The sequence below is a fragment of the Archocentrus centrarchus genome, chromosome 24 (assembly GCF_007364275.1).
Source record: "Archocentrus centrarchus isolate MPI-CPG fArcCen1 chromosome 24, fArcCen1, whole genome shotgun sequence".
Classification (NCBI taxonomy): domain Eukaryota; kingdom Metazoa; phylum Chordata; class Actinopteri; order Cichliformes; family Cichlidae; genus Archocentrus; species Archocentrus centrarchus.
Window position 1 is genome coordinate 1,208,112 of NC_044369.1, and position 27,869 is coordinate 1,235,980.

The 27,869-nt window shown below is 44.7% G+C and overlaps 2 protein-coding genes across 4 annotated transcripts in view; one reads left to right on the forward strand and one right to left on the reverse strand.

Moving 5' to 3' along the window:
• Positions 1-13,857, reverse strand: part of mei4 (meiosis-specific, MEI4 homolog (S. cerevisiae)) — a 57,610-nt gene extending 43,753 nt beyond the window's left edge. Inside the window, exons 1-3 of one of the 3 annotated variants that reach the window (XM_030722156.1) lie at positions 13,616-13,857; positions 12,358-12,603; positions 8,457-8,974 (exon numbers count right to left, since the gene is read on the reverse strand). In XM_030722156.1, coding sequence (XP_030578016.1) covers positions 8,457-8,974; positions 12,358-12,601 — 762 coding nt within the window. In that variant the 5' untranslated portion in view covers positions 12,602-12,603; positions 13,616-13,857. Of the gene's footprint in view, positions 1-8,456; positions 8,975-12,357; positions 12,604-13,608 lie in introns of all 3 variants that reach the window. The other 2 variants (XM_030722155.1, XM_030722154.1) reach the window with 2 other exon arrangements.
• A 6,153-nt stretch (positions 13,858-20,010) lies between these two features.
• On the forward strand, positions 20,011-21,160 carry LOC115774559 (5-hydroxytryptamine receptor 1B). The gene is given in 3 exon segments (XM_030721908.1): positions 20,011-20,764; positions 20,767-21,000; positions 21,003-21,160. Coding segments are annotated over 3 exon segments (1,146 nt in total).
• The last annotated feature ends 6,709 nt before the right edge of the window (positions 21,161-27,869 follow it).

Consider the following 27,869-nt stretch of genomic DNA (forward strand, 5'->3'; position numbering starts at 1 on the left):
AAGTTTCATGGAGCAGATGCTGATGATGCTGCCGAGGGCTACGATGAAGCATCACAAATAAAGGAACCCATTCTTTGACCGCAGGGTCAGACCTCTGAGCTGCCTCCACCGAGTATTAAAAAGGAGCATTTTAACCATCATTATGACAGTTTGTCCAACTACAGCTTAATCCATGACGAGAGCAAACTGAGTATAAAAAAGTCTGTAAGCACTCGAGAGTTTAACCTCTGAGACGCCCAACTGGAATGACACCTTTAATTTCAGATAAAATATGGTGCAGATCCAACATATCCAAAAACACTGTCCCATACTTTACTGTATGTGCACTTCAGAAATATCTTTATCTGATTCTATTCTTTGTTTTATTATTCAGGATGTCTCATTCAAAGACTTATTTATTTTATATAACCTGCATTTTTGGTACTTTTACTTATTTGTAAGCTGTGTGAAAGAGCACCGAGCAAGACAAAGAATAGGTTTAACTTACCATTTAACTTTTTCTATTTTTTAAGTGATTATGTGACGAGTGAGCAGATTATTCAGATCTAAGTTGATGTTATTTAGCAGTTCCAGGATCTGCTGGTAGATTAACTGGCTGATAACAGAATTGAGGCTACACTGGACCAAGACTGCTGCTTATTCAATTATTTTTGATTGGCAGGAAGGTTCTAATGATCGTGATAATGTTCTCCCTCGTCTCTCCGTCAGTTACAGGGAGACGCTGAAATCTGCTCAGAGCTCCACAAACGTTCCCAGACGATCTCGTCCCGTCACAAATTGAAATGGTTTTTGAACAGTGTGTTTAATAGATTAGTCTGGTGTCAGGAAGCTTTACAGTCGTGTCACAACGCCGTTTTTTTCCTCCTTGATCGTGTCAGGAGCCGTTTCCAGTATTATAATTACCCCCCGCCCTTCATCTCTGACCTCCTCCGCCACATACGCACCGTCTTTAACAATCAGTTTGACTGGCAGAGCGATGGTGCACTCGCCGAACGTCAGAAATAAAAAAGAGTTCATTAAACTGGTATCCTCAAAGTCGTTTCCAACGTCCTGATTGAAGAAGTTACAGAGAATGCAGATTTTTAATGGAAACTGAGGGAAGGTCATCAGCTGCACAATGAAAGTGCTTACTGTGCTGAAGCCCCCGAAGGCCCGCGGTCAGAGCCAGAGCACTGAACAACCACACTCTGCTTTAGATATAAGCCCTCTTAAATTAATTATTTAATAAGAGTTCGTAAGGTGCTCACCTCTAAACACCTTCATGACCAAGTACTCTGTGACAAAGATAAGCTGGCTCTCTGCAGTGAGTCTCTGAGACGCGTGGAAGGAAAAAAGTCTGTTTTCCATTTTTAATCATCAAAAATGCTTCATTCACCATAAAACCCTTACATCCTGCTTCTCTACACTTTTACTGCCCACTGATGTTTACTGATGTTTGTATGCTTGTATCTGTCTGACCGGGCAGCTGTGTACAGCAGTGATACACAAACAATGACCCATAGTCCACTCTTCATTGTACAGGTTAACCCAGAGTGACAGGAAACATGTAAACAGGCAGGATCTGCGTCTGAAAGCTCAGACTTGATGAAATCACTGGGCTCAAAGGTTTCACTGCCTCTTATTTCTGATAATACTGACAGTCTGCAAACTGCAGAAAACCTTCAACACATCGGAAAGAACCCCTGACCCCTGCGGGCCACTGCCAATCAAAACAAAGAAGCGTGCAGGATTTTAAATATTCAGTCATGAAGTTATACTGTACTGTGCAAAAGTCTTGAGTCACCTCTCAAGTACCGTATTTTTCGGACTATAAGTCGCTCCGGAGTATAGGTCGCACCAGCCAAAAAATGCATAATAAAGAAGAAAAAAACATATATAGTTCGCACTGGACTATAAGTCGCACTTTTTTTTTGTGGGGGGGGGTTGATAGAATCCGAGACCCAGAGCAGAAATTCCATCTTGAACGGCAATTTAAAATAATAATGGATTAAAGAACAGGACGAACACGGTTACACCTACGTTATGCTAACGTAGCACATTCAGCTACATGACGCACAACGAACACGTGTTCGGTATGTTAACGTAACATTAAGTTATTCAGATACCCATAGCATAAAGAACATACTAACAAGTTAACCAAACCATCAATCCATTGAATTCTTCATCCTCGGTGTCACTTCTAAACAATTCCGTACACTCCGTAGACGAAGCGCCGCTTCCTCTTCTGTGTCGCGTTAGTCAGACTCGTCGTCAGCTGCAGTTCCAATTATTCCAGCCTTTCTGAATCCCAACAGGATGGTTTGTCACTGAAGCCCATGTTTTCTTGATCCATCCAATGACTTCCAGGAAAGTTGGGTGGTGCATTCTCCCAGTTGCCGTTAAGCTGTGCTCTCCATCCATCATCCACTGCGCCCACAGGTTACGCAAGACTGCCTTAAAGCTGCAGTTCACGGAGATGTCAAGTGGCTGGAGTATTTCGGTTCATGTGTTATAAATGTCACATATACGTCGCTCCGGAGTATAGGTCGCACCCCCAGCCAAACTATGAAAAAAAGTGCGACTTATACTCCGGAAAATACGGTAGCCAGACTTTGTTCTAAGTTTTTACAACTGTTCTCCAGCTTCCTGAAGGTCTTCCAGAGTTTTTGGACATGAGCTGATTTTTCACTCATCTTCAGTCCGGTCCTTGTGCCTGACCGTTTCCAGAAGTTAGTTAAGCCACGTCACACCGGCCTATAGATTACTAAAGCATAGAAGGAACCTAACTGAAGGCCGAACCAGTGTTGTGTCTACACAGCAGACAACTTAGCAAAGATTCAAATTTAAATGATCTTTAGGCACTTTGTTACTAGCAAACATTTGTTCACATTTAGTTGAAGCTACAAAAAAATGCCAGAGATAACAGTCTGACAGCATGAAATAATATTTTTGCACCAACAAGGTGATTCCCAAAGAGCTGTTAGCTGAATACTTGGCATGTGTCATCGGAAGTGTAGCTGTCAAAAAGCCGTTCATAAGGAAGGGCAACAGGGAGGAGAGCCTGAGGTGTGCCACATCACACAAGAACTGCACTAAAAATCACTGGCAACAGGTCTGATGGAGTGATGGAGCCAAATTCAAATCCTCATCAGTATGTATGGAGGTCAGGTTTATTAACAGTGAGTGCCTGCAGCATCTGTAAAACCTGGTGTAACACTACTCCATGGTTTGGAGCTGCATTCAGACAGTGGTGTTAAAAATGTTAAAATTAAAAGAATTATGAACTCCGAAAAGTGCCATCAGATTTTGATCCACCATGAAATACCATCTGGAAAGTATCTGATTGGAAACGGCTTCATTTTCATGACAATGATCCCAAACAGACTGCAAGTGCAGTAAAAGCATCCCCGGATAGAAACACACACAGGCGAACACTCTCAGTCATGGATCGGCCTCCCCAGAGCCCGGACCTCAGCATCACTGCAGCAGTGTGGGATCATCCTGAGAGAACTGAACCAAAGGCAGGAACATCCAAAGAAGAGCTTTGAAGGTCCTTCAGGAAGCCTGGAGAGCTGTTCCTGAGACTGCTGACTGAAAGCACTGACAGGAGGCTGCCTCATGGACTGTATTTCCATTTATGTTTGCACGTTTCAATAAATTCCTGAACCAATTTTTAATTTTCCCAGAAAAATATAAAGGAGTGGCTCAAGACTTTTGCACATCGCCTTTTTAATGCAGAGTTAAACGCTGTCCGGTATCTCACTTTGGATCGGAAATATTTCAGAGATTTAAACATCAGCTTCGATGCCAACACCTCAGAATTAACATGCGAAGACTTCATCCCAAAGCTGCCATTTTTTTCTGTAGTTCAGCCGCCGTATGAGAGGGCATCGCAACAGAAGAGGCAGAGAAACCAGCTTCTCCAGGCTCAGCAGCATCAACACAGCAGAGCAGCCTCGAGGCGTTTTCAGCAGCAGGCACAGCTGAGATCAGTGAACCACGTCACCTCCAGATGAATGATCACATTTTAAAAGCTATTTCTCTGCCTGTGTACAAGCACGTCCGACTCAGAGGAGAAACCTTACGCCCTGCGCTCAGCTCGTCTTCGTTCTTGAAAAAAAAAATCGAAATAAAGACTGAAAGAGGAGCAAGCACATCAGAAACAGTAACTGCATCACTGATTGGTCAAATCAATCAGCATCAAAGAGGATTTTTACTTTGAGCTGCAGTCACACTGGGAGAACAAAATCACTGGGACCGCGTGCAATAAACATGCAATCTTGTTGCTTTTGAAATGGTTGCTCCCAGGATGGAAACCAAGTTGTCTGCAAAGTGACTTTGCTGCATCAAGATGGTAATTAGATGGAAAGATTACAGCATCAGTCTGTGTCAAGTTGGCAACTACATGCAGGCTGTTTGTGATAATACAGTGATTACTGATAATGCTGCAAATCTGTTGCTGTCAACATTCACATCAGCTACTCTCATTCAGAGTGCAGCCAGAACCTCAGAGACCAGAACCCAGCACCAGTTTATCTCTCTGGGTTAAGCAGCCTAATGCAGAGACCCGGGTGTGAAACCCGCCCACCCCCGGTCTTTCTCCCAGCTTTCCTGTTTTCTCTCCACTGTCCCAATGCAATAAAGGCTACCCTCCACATGTAGTGATGCGGTCGCTGCAGGTCGGTGAATGCAACTCCCCGAGTCGAGTCCCCTGTTGCAAAGAGATGAATCGCATACGAGTCGTGCTCATCTGTGCAGGCTGACTGCGACTGCAGCATACTGGCAATCTGTCAGCGTTTATGAATCAGATGTTATTTATTTGGAAACCTTTGCCAATCTGCCTTTCTATCAAAAGTCAAAGGTCACCAGTGATCGTTCCAAGTTGCAGGGAGGTTAACATCCTATTTTTTTTAATTTGGGGTATTGACTATACATTTTTACAACTGCAGACTGTAAAGAATCACTTATAGCAATGAGAAATTAAAATTAAAATGTTCATTCATGCACAAACATTTTTCTCCAAGTTAAATTTGCTTTCCATTTTCTGAATCCAAACTCTAACTGCAGTGTAGCTTAAACAAATCCAGTGTTCCCATCACATCGTCCTTTTAAAAGGATCGCGCGCCGCTGCCGGTGTCACAGCTAACTCTGTTCTTCCAGCTCATGTCGCTGCTGTTATTTGAATTCACTCTGCATTACTGTGATCATCAGTCCTGTAAGGCTGTATGACAGTCAGCCTCTGTGGGGCATTAAAGTCCTCGTTAAAGTGAAATGATTTTACACCCTCCTCACCGTGATCACCTTTTTAACTGACAACCACTAAACATCTGTGCGCCACTTCACAGGAAACTCCAGATTCTTCTCTGTGCGTCCTGACAGGCACAGGGAGGAAACCGCCTGCAGCCATCTTGGTTGGGTAAGCGTTCCGATGGGATAACTTCATTTTTCCTCAGCTCAGGCTCACTTTCATCTCCATTTCCCAGCAGCCAGGACCTGCCATGACGGTGTCATGTGCAGAGGCAGGTTTCCCCTTTACGGACACAGTCAGCTTTGAAAGAAGGTTAAAAGTAATGATATATATATATATATATATATACACTGTTACTGTAATGGAAATGCACTCAGTGCCATTTCAAGCTCACACATGTGAATGTCCTGAAGCTGCTGCTCTTTGCAAAATAAAATGTTCCAGAAAGCAGCTGATCTAATGTTCATATATATGGGCTCCTATGGCCAGAATGCTAAACAATACAGTCTTTGCTGGGTCCTGTACTGATGAGGAACACTCGTACAAATGAGTCCATTGTTTCAGCACTAAAACAAACTCTCCTGACAGCAGAGACTTGTCCTAAATTGCTCATTTCAGCCTGAAGAATTTCACGAGTTTCATTAGTTTTCTGCAGTAACATAATAAAATAAAATGAAAGAAATGTCACGTTGTAGAGCTTCACTGGCTTCACAGAGCCAGGGCAGGACTCGGCATATCCTGCAGGAAAATCCAGCACACAGATACAACAGTATTTTAATGTTCAAAGTTGCAGCAGTGCAGAACATCTGGACAGAAGTGTTGGACAACACCAGCTCACAAACAGCAGTCAGGCCTCCAAGATGTGAATATGCCAACTGTTCCTAACAGGCTTGTTCAGTCTTTTTCTTGTGTTAACACACCTGCACGCTCCAGACCAACAAACTGCCAAAACTTGGAGGTGCTCACAATTGTTAATGATCATTATTCAAGTGCATTTGATTATCAGCACCTGGCTGCTACTTATTCTCTTAATTCATATGGAATATGATGTATATAATGATGTTACACCAAAGAAAATGAACAGAATAAGCAGATGATGGATGGATGGATGGATGGATGGATGGATGGATGGATGGATGGATGGATGGATGGATGGATGGATGGCTGGATGGATGGATGGATGGATGGAAGGATGGATGGATGGATGGAATCAAAGCGGTGGTGGATAGAAGCTGTTCTTTACCTTTAAACGTGTTGATCAGCTGGTTTGATGAGGGACTCTTATTACCTTTTTAGCAGCGAAGGTTTTGATTACGATCGCGGTAACGAGAACCACTGATGTCGACTTTAGAGCGCCTGGCCTCGATGCCTCGTAAACTGTGACAGCATCATCTTCACAGCTGCTGTCTTATTCGCAGCTCAGACTTTATTCAGGTGCTCTCGCAGACTCTGTCGAGTCAGTGTCACCAAGTACGGCCTCTTTATTGAGTTCCTGAGATTTTGCACTGTGGATGCAGCTGGAAACACGGCCGGCCAATCACCTTACCCGACATACCGTTTTAATGACCCCACCGGGCCACGCTGGGGCCGAACTCACACATAACACATAACAGAGCGACATCGAATAACGGCCCAGAATTCGTGTGTAAAAAGAGCTCTAGTTTGTTTTTAAGAGGATGAAACCAAAGGCAGCGACCTCTAAACTCTCTGCATGCCAAATATCTGTCCTGCAGCCTCTCTGAGAGCTGCTTCTGTTTTATATCTTTGTAAAGTGAATCTCTTTGGGCTTTGCTCTGGTTTTTCCACAGAAGAATCAATCACGAAGAAAAACTGAACAGACCCAGAACAGTTGCGCTGTTTGCAGAGCTGGAAGCTTTACCATCGTCTTTGCAGCAGCTTTTAAAGCAACGCTCCTCTTTTAACTCGAGAGCTTTTCAGTGGTTCACTGAACTAATGATCAATTTTTACATTTTCCTCGGAGCTCTCAGCTGCTGCTGGAGACTACATCAAGCTGAGTCAACACATATCTTCACACAAACAGCAGTGAGCCCGTCCTCCCCCGATTCATTTAATATAATGAAACTTTGATAATGCTCCTATTAAATCTTGTTTTTGGTGAGGTTAGTGTAAAACTCACAGTTATTTCAGCTGTCACATAAAAGCACAAACATGACCCAAAGGGAGGTCCGGCCCTGAAAAATAAATGTGTTTTAATCCCACAAATCTCTGCACCGTTTTTAAAGAGAGAAAATAACTCAAAGAAGACGAGCGTGATCCCGTGTGAATAAACACACACCGATGAGCCTGCATGGAAATAAATACATTTTGGGGGCCGTAGTCTTTCCTGAATCACAATAACTGTAAAAAAACTCCACAAACTTTCTGCATCGTGCCCTCCAAAGCTGTGAGATGTTTCAGACCCCTGGGGCTGTGCTTATCTGTGATAATGACTTTTATTGAGGACATCACTGGTGTCCCCGAAAGTCTCCAAACATCTCCAAATGGAGACTCTGCTGCCTTTACTCAAACGAGGCATTTTTGGAGCCTTTAACCACCATTTCAATCATTCATCCCGAGCTTCTCCGCAGGCCTCTGCTGCACGAAACAAAGAAATTCCCCATGACACACACACACACACACACACACACACACACACACACACACACACACACACACACACACACACACACACACAGTGCTGGGCTGAAATCAAGCTACCCATGATTACCGCTGTGCTATAAAGGGAAAACGACGGCTGCGGTCATGATTGATCGATGTGCTGAAAGCCCACAGCAACTCGACACACAACAAGCTAATTGGTCTCCAAACTGGGAGCACTAGCTGTACCACGTGGGCTGTCCTGAGGTGGAAACCAATCAGAAAACAATGAGGACGCCTCCATTTCTCAGGCAGCAAGTTAATTAAACCAACATCCAAAAATAAAATCCAGCAAGTCAAAAAAAGCCTTTAAATGTGTTTTAATCAGTGGATCCTCACAGACTGTATGATCAGAAATACCTCAGACGGTTTCCCGTCTTTCTGTTTACATTCAAAGTAAATCTGTAAAAACTCAAAGACGTCTTTAAAAATGAACTGAACGGTTAAACTGTGGAAAATGGAACCAGCCCACACTGAGAAGCTTAAACTTCACTTTGGCCTTACTTAAACGGGGCCACAGGTTAAACCTGTAGCAGTCAGGCTCTAACCTCACAGCCTTCCCTGTACTCACCCTGCCAGGCTGATCGCTGTGCAGCAGCATCCTGCTCAGCTCCCTCAGCGGCTCTTCCCCACGCCTCATGAGCTCTGCAGACGGCAGCCGCTGAGAGCAGTAGAGGTCCATCGCTCGGGCGGCGACCTGGCAGGCCTTCAGGACGAGGTTATGAGATCCCAGCACAGAAGGATCCCTGCAGGCCGCTACCACGGAGTCGAGGAGCCGGCACACCGTGTCGGCCAACACTGACCCCGCGTCTCCGTCACGCCCGAACCACAGAGCCTCCAGACCTTTGCCACGTCCTTCCACTCGGTGCAGGGCGCACAGCGACTGCAGGAACTGCACGTGAGGACACAGCGCATCTTCTTCACGGTGGCCTGAGGGAACCGGTGGCGGAGGCGAAGCGGCGGGAGGCTCGGCGTTCTGCTGGAAGACATCAGGTGTCTCTGAGTCGCAGTCTGGCTGAAGTTCTTCACTGAACCCCACGCTTCCTGAACCGAACAGATCCTGAGACGGGTCGTCCATCCCGCTGCTGTCTGCAAGAAAAATGAATCCAATCTCAGCTGGATGTTTCAGACTGAAGCCAACATCAGATCTTATTTTCAGACTCATACTGAACACGATTTCTCAGGGAATTTCTCTGAACTTTCACGTCATGAAAATGAGTTTTTATAGTGTTCTGATATTTTTGGGCACTTTGAGGTGTAACGTATTCCTGCTGGTATTCTTCTAGACCCCCAGCAGCAAGAGCGCCTCCCAGCTTCAGGAACCAGTAACTTTCTCCTCTCTCTTTGTTGTCTTCAGCTCTTCGTGAGGAGGAACTGACGCCACTCTCACGGTCTCATCAAGACCAAAAATAGTCACGTTACCACAGAACATTTCCTGCTGCCTCCATGGTTTGGTTGGTTTATATAGCGCCAAATCACAACAAATGCATCATATTGAAAAGTAAAACCCGTACAATAATTACAGAGAAAACCCAACAAGGGGGTGAGCGGAGAGAGACACCTTTACTGGGAAACAGCTGGAGGTCCTTCATCAACCACCTGATCAACAATGTGAAGAAGAGAACTTTGTAGCTGCTCCATCCACCGAGGTTTGCTTCACATAGACAAACATCTGCAGTAAATCTGCTAATAAGACAAAAGTATTTTTATCTGATTATTTGATGAATCGATGGAATACTCGATTACAAAAATAATCGATAATTGCTGCTTTAGTACTACGAGGTCTTTGAGCTAAGATGGGGCCTGATTATTGAAGATGATGATGAAGCTGTCCATAAGACAGAGAGTGGGAGCATCACTGAACATTCAGGCAAACGAAGGTCAGAAGGTACCAGAAACCAGCTCAGAGAAGACCCTCATCCACGAAGGGGCGCTGGGACACGAGGCCACCAGCCTCAGCAGAGGCACAGCTGGGCTATAATATAAACAATGATAATCATGTAATTATACCATAAAGAGGATAATCACAGTCAGTCAATATGATCCTGTCATTGGGGTAAGCTGTGACCGAGCCTTCTTCAGCCCAACTTTACTGCCGACCTTGGAAGTTACGACCGTGCCGACCGCCTCGAAGTGCAGTTTATGTTTCAGGAGCAGCTCGATGCTGGAATATAAACGTCAGAGTCAAAAACCTCTAAACATAAAGATCACACCTCTGAAACATCGTTTTTAGAGGGAAAACTTTTACAATATTATCCTTTAAGTACATGTTTATATACAAATACGTACTCAACATTTCATTTAACGTGTTTTTCAGAACAGCTGACCTGAGGCAAAACTGATGATTCAGTATGAGATGCACCCTGATGCTTTGTTGTTCTCTAAAAACACATCAACGAGCTTCTGAAACCAAAGTTATAGCCGTCTGAACTCGTAACCCTGAGAGCAGATGGACCCTGGCAGCCCTAAATGTCCCCCCCCAGACCCTGAGCTTTAGATTTAGGAGGACAAATGCTTTCCTTGAAACAAAAGGCTTCATAAAGGCGGCACCATTTACAGCTCTGTGTGTGTTTTTATATGCAACACACGGTTAATTTACACGAGATGGAGCCTCTGCTGGGAAACAGGTTTCATTCAGGTAAAGGAAATGAATGATAACATCATTTAAACCTGTCACGGTGCCCAGCAAGAAGCAGCGAGCAGCTCCAGATCGTCCATATAAAAGAGGAACGATGAGCGGTGAGTGTGGACAGAAGGACAGCACATATAAACGTGCTGCATGCAGCTTTAGAAGTGGACTCTGTAACTGAGCAGGGTTCCTACTGAATTTCATTCAAATTTAAAGCCCTTTGTTAATAAAGCACTGGGCCGTAGGGGTGGGGATGGATGCAGCATACTGTACTGTCATATTCTGAGCATCAATACAACATAAGGACACCAAATGCCATATCTTATAATGTTTACTGCAAATATAAATGAAGCTTTTTGGTACTACAGTAATAACTTTTTCAGTCCACCACATGGAGCTCAGCAGAGGAAACGGTCAGCACGCGGCAGGAAGCTGACGGAGGAACGCGGGAAAGAAATCAGAACGCCGGCATTTAAACCGAACATTTAGGATCTTTTTAACTAGGACGGGACAAAGTAGAGGGATCTGACACATGGGATATGGAGTGCCGTATAACACTACAAACACGAGGGCCGAGGACGGCTAAGCTAACGTTAAAATCAGCCAGCCATCACTTGGCTGGAAAAAGCTTCCTCCCAATTCAGAGCGAGCTGAGAAAATTCAATCCAGTTTTATTTATATGTCACCAAATCACAACAAACAGTCGCCTCAATATGCTTTATATTTGGGTAAAGACCCTACAATGATACAGAGGAAACCCAACAGTCCAAACAACCCCCTGTGAGCAGCACTTGGTGACAGTGGGAAGGAAAAACTCCCTTTAACAGGAAGAAACCTCCATCAGAACCAGGCTCAGGGAGGGGGGGGTCATCTGCTGAGGGGGGAGAGACAGAGATTAATAATAACTAATGATTAAATGCAGAGTGGAGTATAAACAGAGTGAAAAGAGGTGAATGAAAAGAAACACTCAGTGCATCATAGGAACCCCCCAGCAGCCTAGGCCAATAGCAGCATAACTAAGGGAGGGGTCAGGGTCACCTGATCCAGCCCTAACTATAAGCTTGATCATCAAGGAAAGTTTTAAGCCTCATCTTAAAAATAGAGAGGGTGTCTGTCTCCTGTATACATAATCCATCACTTTATGTGCAAACACCTGCATCCATGCAACGCTGTGGACTCATGGCACTGGGACCCAGGCTCTGCAGAGGAGCGGAGGGTCACATTAACCTGCGATGCATGCTGTGGGTTCATACGATTGTAACAGCTCATTATCTCACAGGGGACCAGAAACTGTGGCCTCGAGTTCACAAAACCTGCAGTTATCCAGCAGCCACACGTTTGCATTCAGATCATTTGGATCAGAGTGAAACAGAGGTCAGTTTGACAGGTGCCTGCAGCATTTATGACTGCGTCGGTCAGTCTGACGGTCCCACAAACAAGAAGGGAGAGGAACACACTGAGAACCTTTACACACAACAGATACAAAGTTTACCACGGGGGGGGGCATGATGTGCAGATGTGAAAGGGGAACAAATATTAATCTATGCGATACTCAGCATGTCGCAGAATGTTTCGATGAAATGATACAGTGAGTTGAGCATCCTGATGGCAGAGTATCATGGGGTCTCTGGGGACTGTTTCTGCTCTGAGCAGTGAAATGATTCACGTCCCCAGTTCACCATGTTGCACTTTATAGAAGTGAAGCAGCTTCACTTCTATAAAGACTGCAGATGTTCCACAGGATCAGGAGAATCCTGCATGTCATCACTGAAAGGCATCAGCAAGGACACACTCTTTAACAGCCACTGAGTGAGTCACTCCCAAACTCTGGAGGAAGGCCTACCTGCCGCCTGCGTGCTGCTCGTTCCGGCTGACGTCGCCTTGGCCATCAGGACCTCCTGCCGCAGCCTCAGCACCTCCTGCTGCAGCTCCTCGGCTTTCTTCTTACTGCCTTCGTCCTGGAGCCTCAGCTCGCGGCCCAGAGCCTCGGCGTGCTGTCGGCCGCTCATACCCGGGGGACGGTTCCTGATTACGGCCACCGCCACGGCCACTTTGGCCTTCGTGGAAAACCACTCGGCTCGACTCATTTCTGAAAGGCAGGGAGAGATTTTTGTACAGGTCCACATCCCGAAACCTGACGGGCAGAATTTAAATGGCTGCTTTAAAGCAGAATAAGCAAAAATGAAAACTCATGTGTGTGTGTGTGTTCATGCTGCCATTTCATTTATATTTATAGATTAAGCTTTAGAGCAGAAACATATTTCAAAGAATAATCTACAACTTCACCTTGTTTTATACACTTTACTAGTTTTATTTATCTTTTGCTGTATCTTATTCTTTTATTAATTTTTATTTACTGATGTTTTACTTTTACTCTGTTTAAAATTTATTCCGCTGTAATTACATTTTTTATTTCCTTTTACTTTTGTTCTACTTCCTATAATTTAAAAAAAATATTTTTTTTACTTTTAATGTATTTTTTATTTTTTTACTTCTTATATTTTTATTAAACTTCTTTACTTATTTTAATTTTACTGTACATTATTTAAATTTATTTTTTTCTTACTGAGTGCCATGATTTTATTTTATATTTTATATTTAATTGAGCTCCTTCTGTATGATTATTGCTGCTGTTTCATGACCTTTTCTCCTGCCGTATTCATATCAGTTTGTACAGTAGCAGGAGAAGCTGTACACTTTCACACTGATTGGAATCGTCTCAGTTTAGTTTCTATTGTTCTAAAATATTTAACGAATTGAGTTTGTTAGTTTAAGTGTTTTTATATTTTAATAAGATATCAGGGGCAGTTGACAGCTGTTATTGTTTATTTATGCAGTACTGAGTACTGAGAGGAAAGAAACCTGTGAGGTTTTATAAATATATATAAAACACAGTCTGGATGTTTGAATCGATCTGTTTTTATACTTTATATGTTTATATATCTGCAGCTGACATGAAAAATAAACTTTACACCGAGTGAGGTTAAAGCTACAAACTACAGCAGGCTAAAGCGCCCCAGCTAGCTCCACGGCTAACAGCCCAGCTGATGTTCCACAAACTACCGACAAACTACCGACAAACGACACAGCTCACCCTGTACCTCTGAGGCCGGCCTGCTCTGTCTCGGCTGGCCGCCCGCCGCCTGTCCTCAGATTAAATATCGTAAAGTTTACGGAGCTAGCTCAGCTTCAGCAGGTGTTCCGGTAAAATGTGTCACCGGGCAGATTCTGCCCCTCAGGCTCGGCCATGTTTAAAACGCTACTTTCATTTATAATGGTTTAAATAAGTTAATCCGTTTGAAGATCATATTAACACTAAATAATAACATGAAATTATTTTAAAAAATATATGAAACAAGATTTAAGAATAAAGTTACCGCTATTTTTAAACGGAAAGAAGAAACATTTCAAAATAAAAGCGCAACCTACGAGAAAGTGCAGGTGAAAATCAGCTTTTATTTTTAAATGCTGCACATTTACATGATGGATTCGAGTCTTAATGTTAATTAATGTACAAATAAGTATACAGATACATTTCTCGGTTTTGCAGGCTTCAGTCTTTGCTTTCCGGGCCAAAAAGACCCTGACCACCATCTCACAGCCTGATCTGGGAGAAGGTTCAGGAGCATCAGCTGTAGATCCAGCAGTCTTTTCAACAGCTTCTTCACACAGGCTGTGAGAGCACTAAAAAAACTGTGACCAGGAATCTTCTCAATTGTGCAGTACAGCATGTGTACGTTCAACAATTTAATAAATACCTGCAGAATCCAAGCACTGCACAGTTACTGTTGCTTTGAGAGATCATATACTATAAATACAGTTATAAGAGTTTCCTGCCTCAGAGTGGGCCTTTTTGGTGAGGATGCTCATAAGCAGCAGGTCTGTGTTATATTATTGCACAGAAATGTCTCCATTATTCTCCACCTCTCTTTGATAAATACAAATGTCCATCATCTGTCAGTACAACAAAGCTTAATTAACAAAATAAAATTTCTCTCTATGCAGAATGTGCTGCAGCAGTTTTAAAAACAGTTAAAAGAATAAAATTGCAATTTTAATTTAATGTCATTTTATTAATACTATTGTTTATTGTTTGGTCAGCTGATGATCACATCATTATAATTATCATGTCAAAAAAGATTCAAGTAACATAAATAAATAAATGATTGATTTATGAACAAGCACGCAGGTTGTAGTCATGATTCCTGTTTTACTTCCTTGTTTCCTTCTTGTTTCCTCCTCACTAACTGGCTTCACCTGTCTCCTTATTACTCACCTTGTTTGTTTCAGCTTCACCTGCGCTGTCAGTTGTGGTGAGAAGAGTTTTTCTCCTCACTGTTTATCAGTTTTTTCTTTGCTTTCCAGGCTCAGGGCTCCGTGTTTGTTCACAACTGTGATTAATTCAGATAACTGGAAAATAATCTTCCATGCACCGATGGCTGATTGCGTTCATGTATCCTGATCCGATGATGGCAAACCTCCTGAACCGCCTAATAAACACAAATATGGCATTAGAAGAACACAATAAAACATCCAGCGTAAATGTTTAAATATTTTTATTTAAAAATGGAACAAAGAGGGAACAAACAGGCTGCGTGAGCTAATGCTGTGAACTGAGACATTAATATGTAAATTTTATGTGATTTTAAATCGGACCTGAAAAGAGAGTTCTGCAGTAAGTCTGTGTGACTGAAGGTGACAGGATAACTGAGGACACGCTGCTTTAAAAGCATGTTAATATTTTTATTGGCTCTTGGAGTCACAGTGGCATGTATGCATATCCATATATTGATGTTTATTTCACCTTAATCAGTGCAAGGTTGCCATATTTGGTGCAAAATGATACAACAGGGGGCAGTGGTGGTGCAGTGGTTAGCGCTGTTGCCTCACAGCTAGAAGGTTCTGGGTTTGAATCCACCTCTGCGCGGGCCTTTCTGTGTGGAGTTTGCATGTTCTCCCCGTGTCTGCGTGGGTTTTCTCCCACAGTCCAAAGACATGCAGTTAGGTTACCTGGTGAATGTAAGCTGCCCATAGGTGTGAATGGTTGTCTGTCTCTCTGTGTTAGCCCTGCGACAAGCAGGCAACCTGTACAGGTGCACCCTGCCTCTTGCCCTATGACAGCTAGAATAGGCTCCACCCCCTCACGATCCTGAACAGGATAAGAGGATGGATGGATAGGCTTGGTCGAGGCTGTCCGGTTCACTGCAGATTATCAACACACGGCTCACCTTCTGAACGTTTGCTGAATGATCTCTCGACGTGTCCTCGACACGCAGGAATGTCGGTGTTCAAACGTGTCGGGCAGTTTGAGTGAGCGTGGGAAAAACTGTGGCTCAGCATCTGCAGAGACTCAGCTGGTCTGGTCTCAGGTGTGTCATCGTTTCAGACTGCAGGCAGATATATTTTTACACCTTAATGCCTGATGAAATAAAACGGTTATATTAATTTTTATTCACCTACATAAGGCGCATGTTTTAAAGTGAGCAGCTGCTGCAGGAGCTGAGAGGCCAAACTCAAACTTTAAGAACATTTTGTTCACATCATGTTCTGACGGGCCCGGGGTCTCAGGGGCGTTCCCGGTCCGGCCTGTGTTTACGGGAATGCCTCATTTATTGTTAGAAAAATGAGCTCAAACAGACCACAGAGAGCTGCAGATTCCATCCAGCCATTTTCCTGTTGCTGATCCTGGTTCAGGCAGTCTAATTAGAGATGCCTAGATCTCCTCCTCCCAACCACCACCTCTGGCTCTTCTCGGAGGAGCCTGAGGAGCCAGCTGAGCCACATGTTCAGGGTGTCCTCCCAGCTGGACGTGCCCAAAATGCCATACCCAGGAGGCATCTCAATCAGATGCTCGAATCACCTCAAATGGAGGCAAAATGACCACAAAAACCAGAACAGACCCTTTATCCACCTTCTGTCAGAGGCCACGATGTCTCATAACACACAAACCACTGAAATCATGGCTGGACTGTAAGGATGATCCCTCACTGTGGACCTAATCGTCTGATGCCCTTTAACTGAAACTAAAATTTATTTCTAATCCTTCAATGCATTTTTCTTTTGGTATAACGTTACCCAATCCGGGCTTTCAGCCTTCTGTGCATCTCTGACACACAGAAGCAGATGTTGTTTTGAGCTGGCTGCAGAACTGTTTGTTGCTCAGACAGTTGCCATCAGAAGGAAACAGCCTGCCAAGAAAACATCTGCCACGCTCGTATTTGCTGCCGTCATGAATGAATTCTCCATCGTCACTGCGCTCAGACCTGAAGGCCGCAGAGCACCGAAACCACGTGACCTCAGCGACCACAATCCATCACAGCAGCCACGCAGCACACCTGCTGCCGCCGCCTCCGGCCGTCCGGTGTTCACAGAGACACAGGAGGAGAGGAACCGCAGACGTCTCTGCTGGCAGGACTTCCAGGATGTTTCTCAGCAGCAGGAACCAAAACAAACATCTGTGCAGAGAAGTCCAAGAAAAGCCCAGATAGCACCGACAGCAGGAAACACCAGAGAACAATCAGATCCAGCTGTGGGAGTTTGATGATCTCTGAGCGTTATGACTTTGACTTGGAGCTGGAAACCAAACTGCTCCTGGATCGCTGGCAGACGTTGGTCTGTGAGGACGTTTTCAGGATCACAAACTGTGATGAAGTTCAATCCATCAACCAGGCGGAGAGGCTGATCATCACAAGGAGCTGAAGCAGAAAGTGCAGGAAACACAAAGTTTGTGGTGCTGTGAAAACTTTCATCACTGTATTAATAATGTGACACAAAGAGCTTATTAAACGCTGTCCTACAGTATCAATACTGAAACACATGCACTAAAACAGTCAATAATTCAGAAAATTATGAACACATACAAAAAATAAATTGGATTTTTGAACCTGAAATATTTATTTTATATATCTGTACAGTGCCTGCAGCTCAGTGCACACTCTTTGATATTTTCCCCAAAAATCTATAAATACTCGATGATTTGGAAGAAATCCGTTTGTTTCTGGGCTGCTATCATCCATCTCCACCGATCATCCTGTTCAGGGGCGCTGTGATCAGTGTTTTCAGTTTGCTACACTGAGGTTATATGAAGTGGGTTTAACTACTGTGCAAAAGTCCTGAACCATCTCTCATTTCTTCATATTTGGCTGCCGGGGGGGGGGGGGGGGGGGGGGGGGGGCTTCTTGTCAGGTCTCCAGCTTTTATACTCATTTTCAGTCCAGTCCTTCTACCTGACCGTTTCAGAGGAAGTCAAAGGTCACCTAACACTGACAGGTGAATCATTCATGCATAAAATGCTCCTAACTCAGGGATGAACCAGTGTTGTATCTACACATGACAGACAACCGAACACAGAACCAATGTTAAATTGTATCTTTGGGCTCTTTATTACTCGCAGTCTGCAGCAAAAACACATCATTTGTTTCCATTTCTTTAGATGAATCTATGAAAAATGTCAGAGATAACACAGTTTGACAGCATAAAATAGATTTTTTGCACCAACAAGGTGAATCACACAGAGCTGTTAGCTGAAAACCTGGAATATCTCAACATGATGTGCAGAGTGTCCTTAAAGATTTAAAGTAAATCAGACTTTAAATCTGATTTAAAGTCTGAAGACGTATGAGGCCTAAAACCTCTACAGCAGATGATCAGGATCTGAAAGACCTCCAGAAACAGGAACAAATCCAGCAAAGACCTGAAACAGGACCTGAGAGCTGCATCTGGACCTTCAGCTGATCCATCTGCTGTTCACTGAAGCCTCATCAGAGATGGGATCAGCGGAAGGACGGCTGTCAGGATAGGAAACAGGGAGGAAAGGCTGAGGTCTGCCACATTACACAAGAACTGGGCTGAACAGCAGTGGCAGCAGGTCTGATGGATCCATATTTGGACCTTTTGGTTCAAACTAGTGTCAGCAGGAGGTCAGGAGAGGTCCAACAGTGTCTGCGGTCATGTGTGAAACCGTCCATCATGGTTTGGAGCTGCATTCAGCAGCTGCTTGGACTGGAGATGTTAAAATTGGTGGAATTATGAATGCAGAAAAGTGACATCAGATTTTGATCCACCATGAAATCTGATTTTCATTTTTCAGCATGAAGATGATCCCAAACACAGTGCTGGGGCAGGAAAAGCACACAGACATGAATGTGATCATTTTGGGCTTTTAATGTTCTTTTTCCAGGGTGGACTGATTGTACAGCACACACACTTTTAATGACTTCAAAACACAAGTTTGAAATATCCAAAATAACTTCAAACTTGTGTTCTTGGTTTTTTTAAGTCATTAAAGGTGTGTGTGCTAGAGGTAATCATTAAAACCCCCAATTCCAGCTACGGTGGCTCAGTGGGTGAGCAGGCGCCTGCTGAAAGAAACTACAGGAAGCTCCTCAGAGTTCAGACTGAAGGAGGTCACACCAAGCACTGACTTTCAAGCTGGTTATAAACTCTATTTTTGCCGCATAGGCTGTATTTCCATTCATGTTTGCATTTCAATAAATCACTGCAGCTATTTCCCCTCTTTTCTGCATAAATATCAAGACTGTTGCACAGCACTGTAAAACTGTAACAGCCTAATTTACACTGAGCTGATAAAGAGCAAAATATTTCCATCAGGATTTGGTGGAGATGAAAAAACTGAGCAAAAAGAATGAAAACTTAATGCTGTCATTTTTTTAAATACAGTATCTTTAAAGTATTTTCAAAATATTTAAATCACCATTAAATGACTGATTATTAAATCTTAAGCAAACGTGAAAATAAAGCAGGATGACAGGAAACAAAGATGCTAAAACCTTTGTTCAGAGGAAATGTTTTTAAATTATACACAACATCTTTATCAGTGCTGTGTTTGCAGCTCAGTGCAGCCCTGCAGAAAATTATTAATAAGTGACGTTTGAGATGTTGTTGTCAGACTCTGGATCTGAAAAATAAAACATTTCTGGAGATAAAGGGAAATTGGAAAAAAATAATATTTGCAAGAGTCCTTTACCATTTGAGATAAAAATAAATAAATAACTAAAAACGAGGGGAGGGAGATTATGGAGAGAGAGAGAGAGAGAGGGAGAGAGAGAGGCGCGCTGTGCGTTGGCGGTATAAAACCTGGAGGCAGACCTGAGCAGCTCTGAACTTGAGGAGACGCTCAGAGTGGACGACAGTGCCGCTTCTGTGTTTTAATGTTCATCTGAGGCTGAAACAAAAAGACTCCAACATGACAGAAAATGACCGGTGCGTGACGCAGAGGTCGCCCTCTGAGCCTTTTCATTTTCATCTGTTGGATATTTAAGTTGATGAAATAGTTTCTCTGTTTTAAACATGCTGCGGGTGGAGCGGATAAGATGAAGAGGAGGAGGCAGAAATGCGTTGGATAACTGCTGGAGATGGAGCGGCTTTTTTTTTTTTGGAGACGAGAAACGCGCGCCGTGGATGAAAATCTGAGGGGCTTCAGAGCGGTCTCCTTTGCGCCCGATGACAGGGAGGTTTGACTGGGGAAGGTGGAGGGATGGAGAATGCCAGTCAGCTCAAACCGACGCCTGTCATCTACGGAGAGCTGTTGAACATCTCCACCAACGACACCCATGCCAATTTCACGGCGAAAGCGGAGCCGAAGGACACTAACGTGGCTTTCCAGGCGGGTCTCGCCGTGACCTTAGCGCTCATAACTTTGGCCACGACGCTTTCAAACGCGTTCGTCATCGCCACGATTTACCAGTCCCGAAAATTACACACGCCGGCAAACTTTCTGATCGCGTCCCTGGCGGTCACGGACCTCCTGGTGTCCATTTTGGTGATGCCCATCAGCGCGCTGTACACGGTGAGCCAGACGTGGACGCTGGGGCAGGTGGTCTGTGACATCTGGCTCTCCTCGGATATAACGTGCTGCACCGCGTCCATTCTGCACCTGTGCGTAATCGCGCTGGACCGCTACTGGGCTATCACGGACGCGGTGGAGTACTCCAAGAAGCGCACCCCGGCGCGCGCAGCAGGGATGATCGCCACCGCCTGGGTGATCGCCATCTCCATCTCCCTGCCGCCTTTCTTCTGGCGCCAGGTGAAGGCGGAGGAGGTGACGAGCTGCAACGTGAACACTGACCACATTTTCTACACCATCTACTCCACCTTCGGCGCGTTCTACATCCCCACGCTGCTGCTCATCGCCCTGTACGGGAGGATTTACGTGGAAGCCCGAAAGCGCATCCTGAAGCAGGCGCACAACAAGCCGGGGAAGAGACTCACCTCGGCGCACCTGATCACCAACTCCCCGGCTCGGTGGCGTCCACCACGTCCCTGAATTACGGGACCAACGACTCCTCCTCCTGTGACACTACCTCGTCCGCGAACGTGAGCCAAGTCAAAGTCACTGTGTCCGACGCGCTGCTGGAGAAGAAGCGGATCTCCGCCGCCAGGGAGAAGAAGGCGACCAAAACTTTGGGAATAATCCTCGGAGCCTACATCATATGCTGGCTCCCGTTTTTCATTTACACTCTTTTAGTGCTCTGTGCGAGTCCTGCTTCCACCCGGAGTTATTTGACATTTTCACCTGGCTCGGTTACCTCAACTCCTTAATCAACCCCATCATTTACACCATGTCCAACGAGGACTTCAAGCAGGCTTTCCACAAACTCATTCGGTTCAGATGCTTCAGGGCATGAAGGACGGTTACAGCCATAATTAGCCCTTCAAGCTCCCACCTCATCTGTATAAAACCAGGATCGAATCAAACCCATCTCACACACACATTTCACCCCCTGCAGATTGTTTATGATCATGTGGCTCCAGAACGAGCTTCTACCTGAGAGATGGTGCAGAGGACTGTGGAAATGCATCGGGCTGCCAGGCGGGCCTGTGCGATGGAGCCGCTGCTCTCACTAACCTGTGGGATTGGTGCAGAGGAGCGATATCAGTGAGGCTTAGGAGATGGAAGGCGTGTGACTGGTGGTTTGCAGCTGATCGTGTTGCTATAAAGACTTGGAGAATGCCCATAGCCCCCCCACATGCAGGGCCCCCACCCCCCAGCCTGTACGTGCTGCACTCAGCTGCAGCCGACAGACTCACTTTGCCATAAGAGTTTGACAGCCAGCGTCAGTTGGCTTGTAAGCACAAACAGCTTAAGACTAAGCTACCATGAGCCCGAAGGGCAAAAAATAAGATTTGTGTTTGATTTTCCTGTCAATAAGGGGAAATACTGGTGCCTACAACATGTTTAGTTCAGTTCTTCAGAGGTGCCTGGCACACACGGAGGCAAAGGCATGATTTTAGTTTGAGAAAAGATCCAGATTTGGTTTATTGTCGTGGACAGTGTGTGTATTTCCTTTTCTTTTGCTGTGGCTGATCTTCATGTTAACCATGGCTCCAGAACTGAGTGTAAATGTACGAATCTGTATGCATAAGTGTGATTTTTACCTTCATTTGTCAAAAAGAGGCTGAATGTTGCTCACGAGCATCATACTGTAAAATAGTGCTAACCTCAGAGAGCAGGAGGAACCGTACAGCCCGACCTATCTACCAGATCTCCCGCTAAAGATGCCGTGTTAATGTTAGCTTCGATGTGCCGTCTCATATCAGAGTAAAACAATCCAGACTGGAATCTGAGGGCTGCTGATGCAGAGGCCCATCTCCCGGTATCTGTGTCTTCCACACCGGAGACGTTTTTAAAGCTGGAAAATGTCACGTTATTCTGATCAAAATCACATGTGAAATGTCAGCTGCTGATCCCCTAAAAGAACATTTCAAGGGGAGAGAGCTTTTAAAACACACACACACACACACACACACACACACACACACACACACACACACACACACACACACACACACACACACACACACCTGTCAGCTTTGCAGCTTCTCAGTATAAAAAAGAAATCAAATCACTGATGGAAAAATATCACACATCCAGAGCCGTAACACTGAGCTCACATGCTTGGTTTTGTTGGCTTGATTCTGGCTCTGTGGTGTAGCCATCAGCACGTTTGCCTAATGTGTGAAAGCTCCCTGGTTTGAGACCTGGAGCAGAAGCACAGGCTTGTCGGCTCCCGGGCCGGGATAAATGGGAGGTTTGCATCAGGAAGGGCATCCAAATCAAGCATGAGCTGATCTGTCGGCAAACGAGGGAACAGCTGAGAGCACCGCTCAGATTCTCTGGAATTACAGCAGATTTATGAGCCTTTAACTTTAAGCTGAATTTATAGTCCAGGGTGACGTGAATTTAGGCTTTTATGGAAGGTAAAAATAAAGGATCTGCTCAAACACAACGTTTATTGCAAATTAAAATAGTTTTATCTCAATTAAATAGTTTTAATAATACCTGGAAGCAAAAACATTGCCCTTGAAATTAAAATCTAACTGCACAGTCCTGGTATGGAGTCCTGCAGTTACACCCAGTTTACACACTGGTGAGCACTTCTGTTCTGGGGCCATTAAAGTGATTTACAGTGTTTTCCAGTATATTAGACATAAAATGAACATTAAAGATATAAAGTAAAGAAAAGCTTTAAAATGATCACATTTAATGAGAATAAATAAATAATTATTTTATTATTGAATGACAGACTGGTGACCTGTGCAGGTGTACCTGCCTCTTCCTGACAGCTGGGATAATGAGAGGCTAAAAAATGGATGGATTTTTATTATTTTTGACTTCAGCATTTGTAAAATTTCAGCCACGGTGCTGAACATGTATAAAAAAGAAAAGCACAGAGGAGTCCAGGGAAAATATTTGAGGTTATTGGCTTTCTGAGTGCTGAATGAACAGATTAACGCCACTCAGAGTAAATATTTATCATAAAACTCTGTTTCTATGAGCAGAGGTCAGGAGCAGCTGCAGCACGATGGCACATTAGGGCCGCTCTCAGTCATGTCTGAACACATCGTTGGGGATTAAGCTGAGTCTAATATCGCACCAATCTTACAAAGTGAAGCATTACAAAAGAAAACACAAATTTTCTGAATTGTCACTTTAAAAAGGAACTTTTTCCTCGCAGATGTGTTTATGAGCTTTATGATCTGCAGTAAGAATCGTGCTGCTTTTATCTTTGAGAGGAAGTTTTGGTTGTTTCTTACCTCGAGTGGTCCATAAACGACCTGCAGCCACAGAAATCTGCAGATTCTTTGACTGATGTGGAAAATCTCAGCTTAGCATGAAGGCTGAAAGCACGGGGCACCAGCCAGCTGTGGGGGAACCAAACCTCAGAGGGACGTTCTGAGACATTTGTAGGCAAACAGCAGCAAACAGATGTGTAATTATTATTTTTACATTTCAGTGTGTGAACAAATGAACCCGGAGGAGCATGTGAGCTCTGCAGGTGGTGGGAGGTCAGTCGGCTAGCTGTGACCCTTTGCTTTATGCTTTTGTGCTAAGCTAAGCTAGGCTAATCGCCTAGCTTCATGGCTAACATGTAAGACTAAGAGTGGTATTGATCTGTTAACCCTCAGCTGAAAAGCTAAAAGCCCCTGAGCTGAGTTTGCTGGTTAGAATGAAGGAGACCTATTCTGCTCCTGCTCAGCTCCATGGTTTTATTACGGGACTCCACGAGAGCAGCTCTGCATGTTTCACAGTTCAAACCTCACACTGAGCCTTAAATCATCCTCTGAAACAGGTGCCTGTCTCTTTAAGACGCCCCCTCCCTAAAGGACCATTTTCTTCTGATTGGCTAGCTTCCAGCAGCCAGCCGAGGGGCAGCACCAAGTGCTTTTGAGGTGCACAACAAATGTGATGTAAAAATTGGAGCTTTTGGCTCACAGGGATTCTTTTTACTTGTTTTTGCTGCATTATTTGAAACTTTGGGCACATTTAACACGCGACTCTGAAACATCCTGAAAATAGGAAGAGCAGAATAGGTCCCCTTTAAAAGGGAAACTCACTGAGCCGTCCCTCAGTTTGTTTCATCATTACAAACAGACTGTCGGTCCAAAGAAAACAGATATCCTGAGGCAGAATCTCAGAGATCCCTGCTCTCCCGCCCTGTCCTGTAAATGAGCGGTGGGAGTCAAACCGGACGTACGGCAGCCATCCCGCTCAAATCCAGCTCTGTGACGAGTCGCCTCTTTGTGTACAGTATCGATCAGCTCAGTGTGAAACTCATCTGGTGGCTCTGTCAGTCCAGTGCAAGTTGCATTCATCCAGGTTAGCTTCTTGCTGTACAACGCTTCTGCGCACATCGGCGATGCACTGTAACTGCTCTCTGCTCTGCAGGAGGAAGTCCAGCCCACCTGGAGCAGGAAAAGCACTGCTGCTGCTGCTGCTGTTGTGAAAACTGAAAAATATGAATAAAAAAGGTCTATGGCATCACGAGGTTATGGCAGTTTGCTCTCTTCTGTTCATTTATTCCCATTTTAATGATTCTGAGGCTCAAAAAAAAGACGTCAAAGAGAGCGCTGACATTTGTTGTATCGCTGCCAGAATCTGCTGCGGTTTTCGGCCTGCTCGGAGTCGATAAAACATCTCACAGATGTGAGCTGATAGAGCTGCTGTGTGACCACATCAACAGTTTGTAACTTAATTAATCAGCAGGGAAAAAGTGGAAACTGAGGGAAATGTCTGCTCTGACTGTCTAATGAAATGCACGCCCTGCTTCCTTTTTGCATTTTTTCCCGCTGCCTATCTAAATCTATGCATCCTCCACCGTGAGGGGGATTATATGTTAATGCACCGAGCTCAGCATACATACAGCATAATAAGGGTTTTGTCACGCAACAGCAGTTAGGTGGCCGTTGTGAGTGTGTAGGTTTATTGCTGTTTTTGCATTTAAAGTGATGTGCAGTGTTTTAAGAGTCAGCAGTTATTTTCACAAGAACCAAATGTGCACTTTAAAACTGCAGAGATCAGAAACATGTTTAAGTTCATACTGCAGTCAAAAAATGACCCAGTAATTCTCCACAAGGTTAAAGCCAGCGACTGTGTGGAGACTGCTGTGGTGCGAGTCGCCCAGTTTTAGAGATAATGGCTGCAGAGATCTGCCTTCTCCTGAAGACAAAGATAAAATCTTCCAGGAGTAAACTTCTCCAAATCGGAAACCTTACCTGACTTACATTTGGCTGAAGTCTCCTTCAAGGTCATCTTCTCATGCGCTTCTGGACTGTTTCGGTGCTGCTGCCCTCTTTAGATCCCTCAGAGGAAGTCCTGTTCTGTCACTTTGTGCTGACGCTGGACCTCCTCCAGTGTGTCTGAACAATGATCCCAACAGGGCAGGTGGTGATTGAGGATTACAGCAGAAGTGAATGTCTCACTCTCGGGGGTGAATTCATGGCGCACACCAGAGTTTTGTTGAGTGTACGTGGTCAGAAAGGGACTTCCACAGAGAGACCTGGAAACAGCAGCCCTGCTGGAAGCTGAAAATCTGTACCTGCAAAAAGCAGTGCAGAAGCACCGGGAGAGGCTCGTACTGATGACAGGGTGACGGGATGGAAACATGATGGCATCCTCACTCAGCCAGCTGCACTTCTGCTGGGACTGTTTTCAAGAGAAGGTATCCAGGAGGCATCCTGATTGGATACCTGAACCACCTCAGCTGGTACCTTTAGATGCAAAGAATCTGAGCTTCCTCCAGCTGTCCAAGTGCCTCACCTGGTCTCTAAGGCTGAGTTCAGACACCCAGTGAAGGAAACTCATTTCCTTAAACCTGAGTCACACTGATGCCCGCAGCCCTCTGCAGAGAGAACACAGAAACTGTCCGCAATGCTCTGCAGGCGTCCGCCGTGTGCTCGCAGAACGACTTTTCTAAAATTAGGCACCACCTTATTTTTGGCTGCTGACACAGTGGACAGGAGTGCACGTGATGAGCACATGTTGAGTCCACTATCAGTCCACAATGCAAGTGATGGCTTTGAAATGCACATGTGCAGTCTGCAGTCCTCTGTGACAGGTTTAATGAAGTTGATGAAGCTGCCCTCATCTTCAGTGTGTAGTTCCTTCTTCAGCCTCTCATACTCAACCATTGTCTGCCCCACATGCTTCTTCTCTTCCTCTTTAAGCAGAGGAGTCTTTTATCTTTTTTCTTCCAGCTTCTTAGTAGTCACATTCTGGCTTCATGCTGGGCAGCAGGTAGTGTACATTACTGTGTGTGCAGGAGGATAATCCCTTCAAATATACAGTTCATAATGCAGGCTTCAGAAAAATGGGGAAAATACTTTTTGTAGCCCTTCCGTGACCTTCTGCGACCATCTGCAATCATTTTTTTGGAGCAGACAAGCAGCAGATGCCATGTTCACGCCGCTACATCTGCCCCTTTGGTGCTTCCCGCCAACATAGCGTTGCCATTCGCAACGCACGTGTTCAGCACGTTAGCTCTCTGCAAGTCTCCGCAGACTCTCCGCCATCTGCACGCACACGTCCGCCACCTCTCTGCAGAATTTTCCACCTTGCACGTGTGATCTGCACACGTCACACACAATCAGGACGCACAGTGCACGCAGTGTGCACGCTATCAATTGTTTTCATTTCCCATCCGCCACGAATTTCTGCAGATTGTTTGCAGTCGCTCATCCGCAGCTGTCCACATGATTCTTTTGCATCAGTGATTCACAGGTTTTACTCTTTCACTCACTACCAGATCTCATGACCGTGGATGAAGTGTGGAATGAAGATCGGCTGGCAAATTGAAAGCTTCACCTTCTAACCTAGCTGTCTTCGCCACAGTGGACTGGTACAGTACAAGGTCTGTGTGACTGCATCTGCTGCAGCAACCTGCTGGTTCATCTCCTGCTCCTCTCATGGCTGTGAAATTTAGACTCAAATCCAAACTCGGAGACAGATTTAAATAAACATTCATTCAGGTGAGGTGTTAAATCTAGATGGCTGGTGAAAACAGTTAAATAATCTAAACGGGAACACATGGAGGAGACACACTGAGGAGACAATATGACACAACTGATGGTGTAAACACACATGTATAAATGCAAACACAGCCAGGAGCGAAATGACAGCCAGCAATGCAAAGTAGTCGTGCACCAAGTTAATCTTCAAGTTAGTCTTTGTTGATGCCATTATCAACAACCAATCACCAACGAGACTACCGAGAGTCATCTTCATTTTGGTGCCCAGTGACAGGTTGCAGAGGCGACCTCCTCGTGCTCTTGAGATCATCATATTTGAGTGGCAGGCAGCAGCACAGGAGCAGAACATGTCTGAATCTCTCTGGTCAAAACTGGTTGTGACACATTAGCGAACAACAATGTAGCCACCCTAAGTCTGGCAGCTCGATGAACCCTGTGATGTTGTGTAGTATGAAGCTGGTTAGAGTCCAGGGTGAGGTCGTGTGGTTCAGTCACCCTTACGGTTTTCACTTTTCTTTCTTTCTAGAAAGTCTAACTACAATGGAGCATGTTAAGATCCTCACTGGGAGTGACCAGGATGGACAGGAT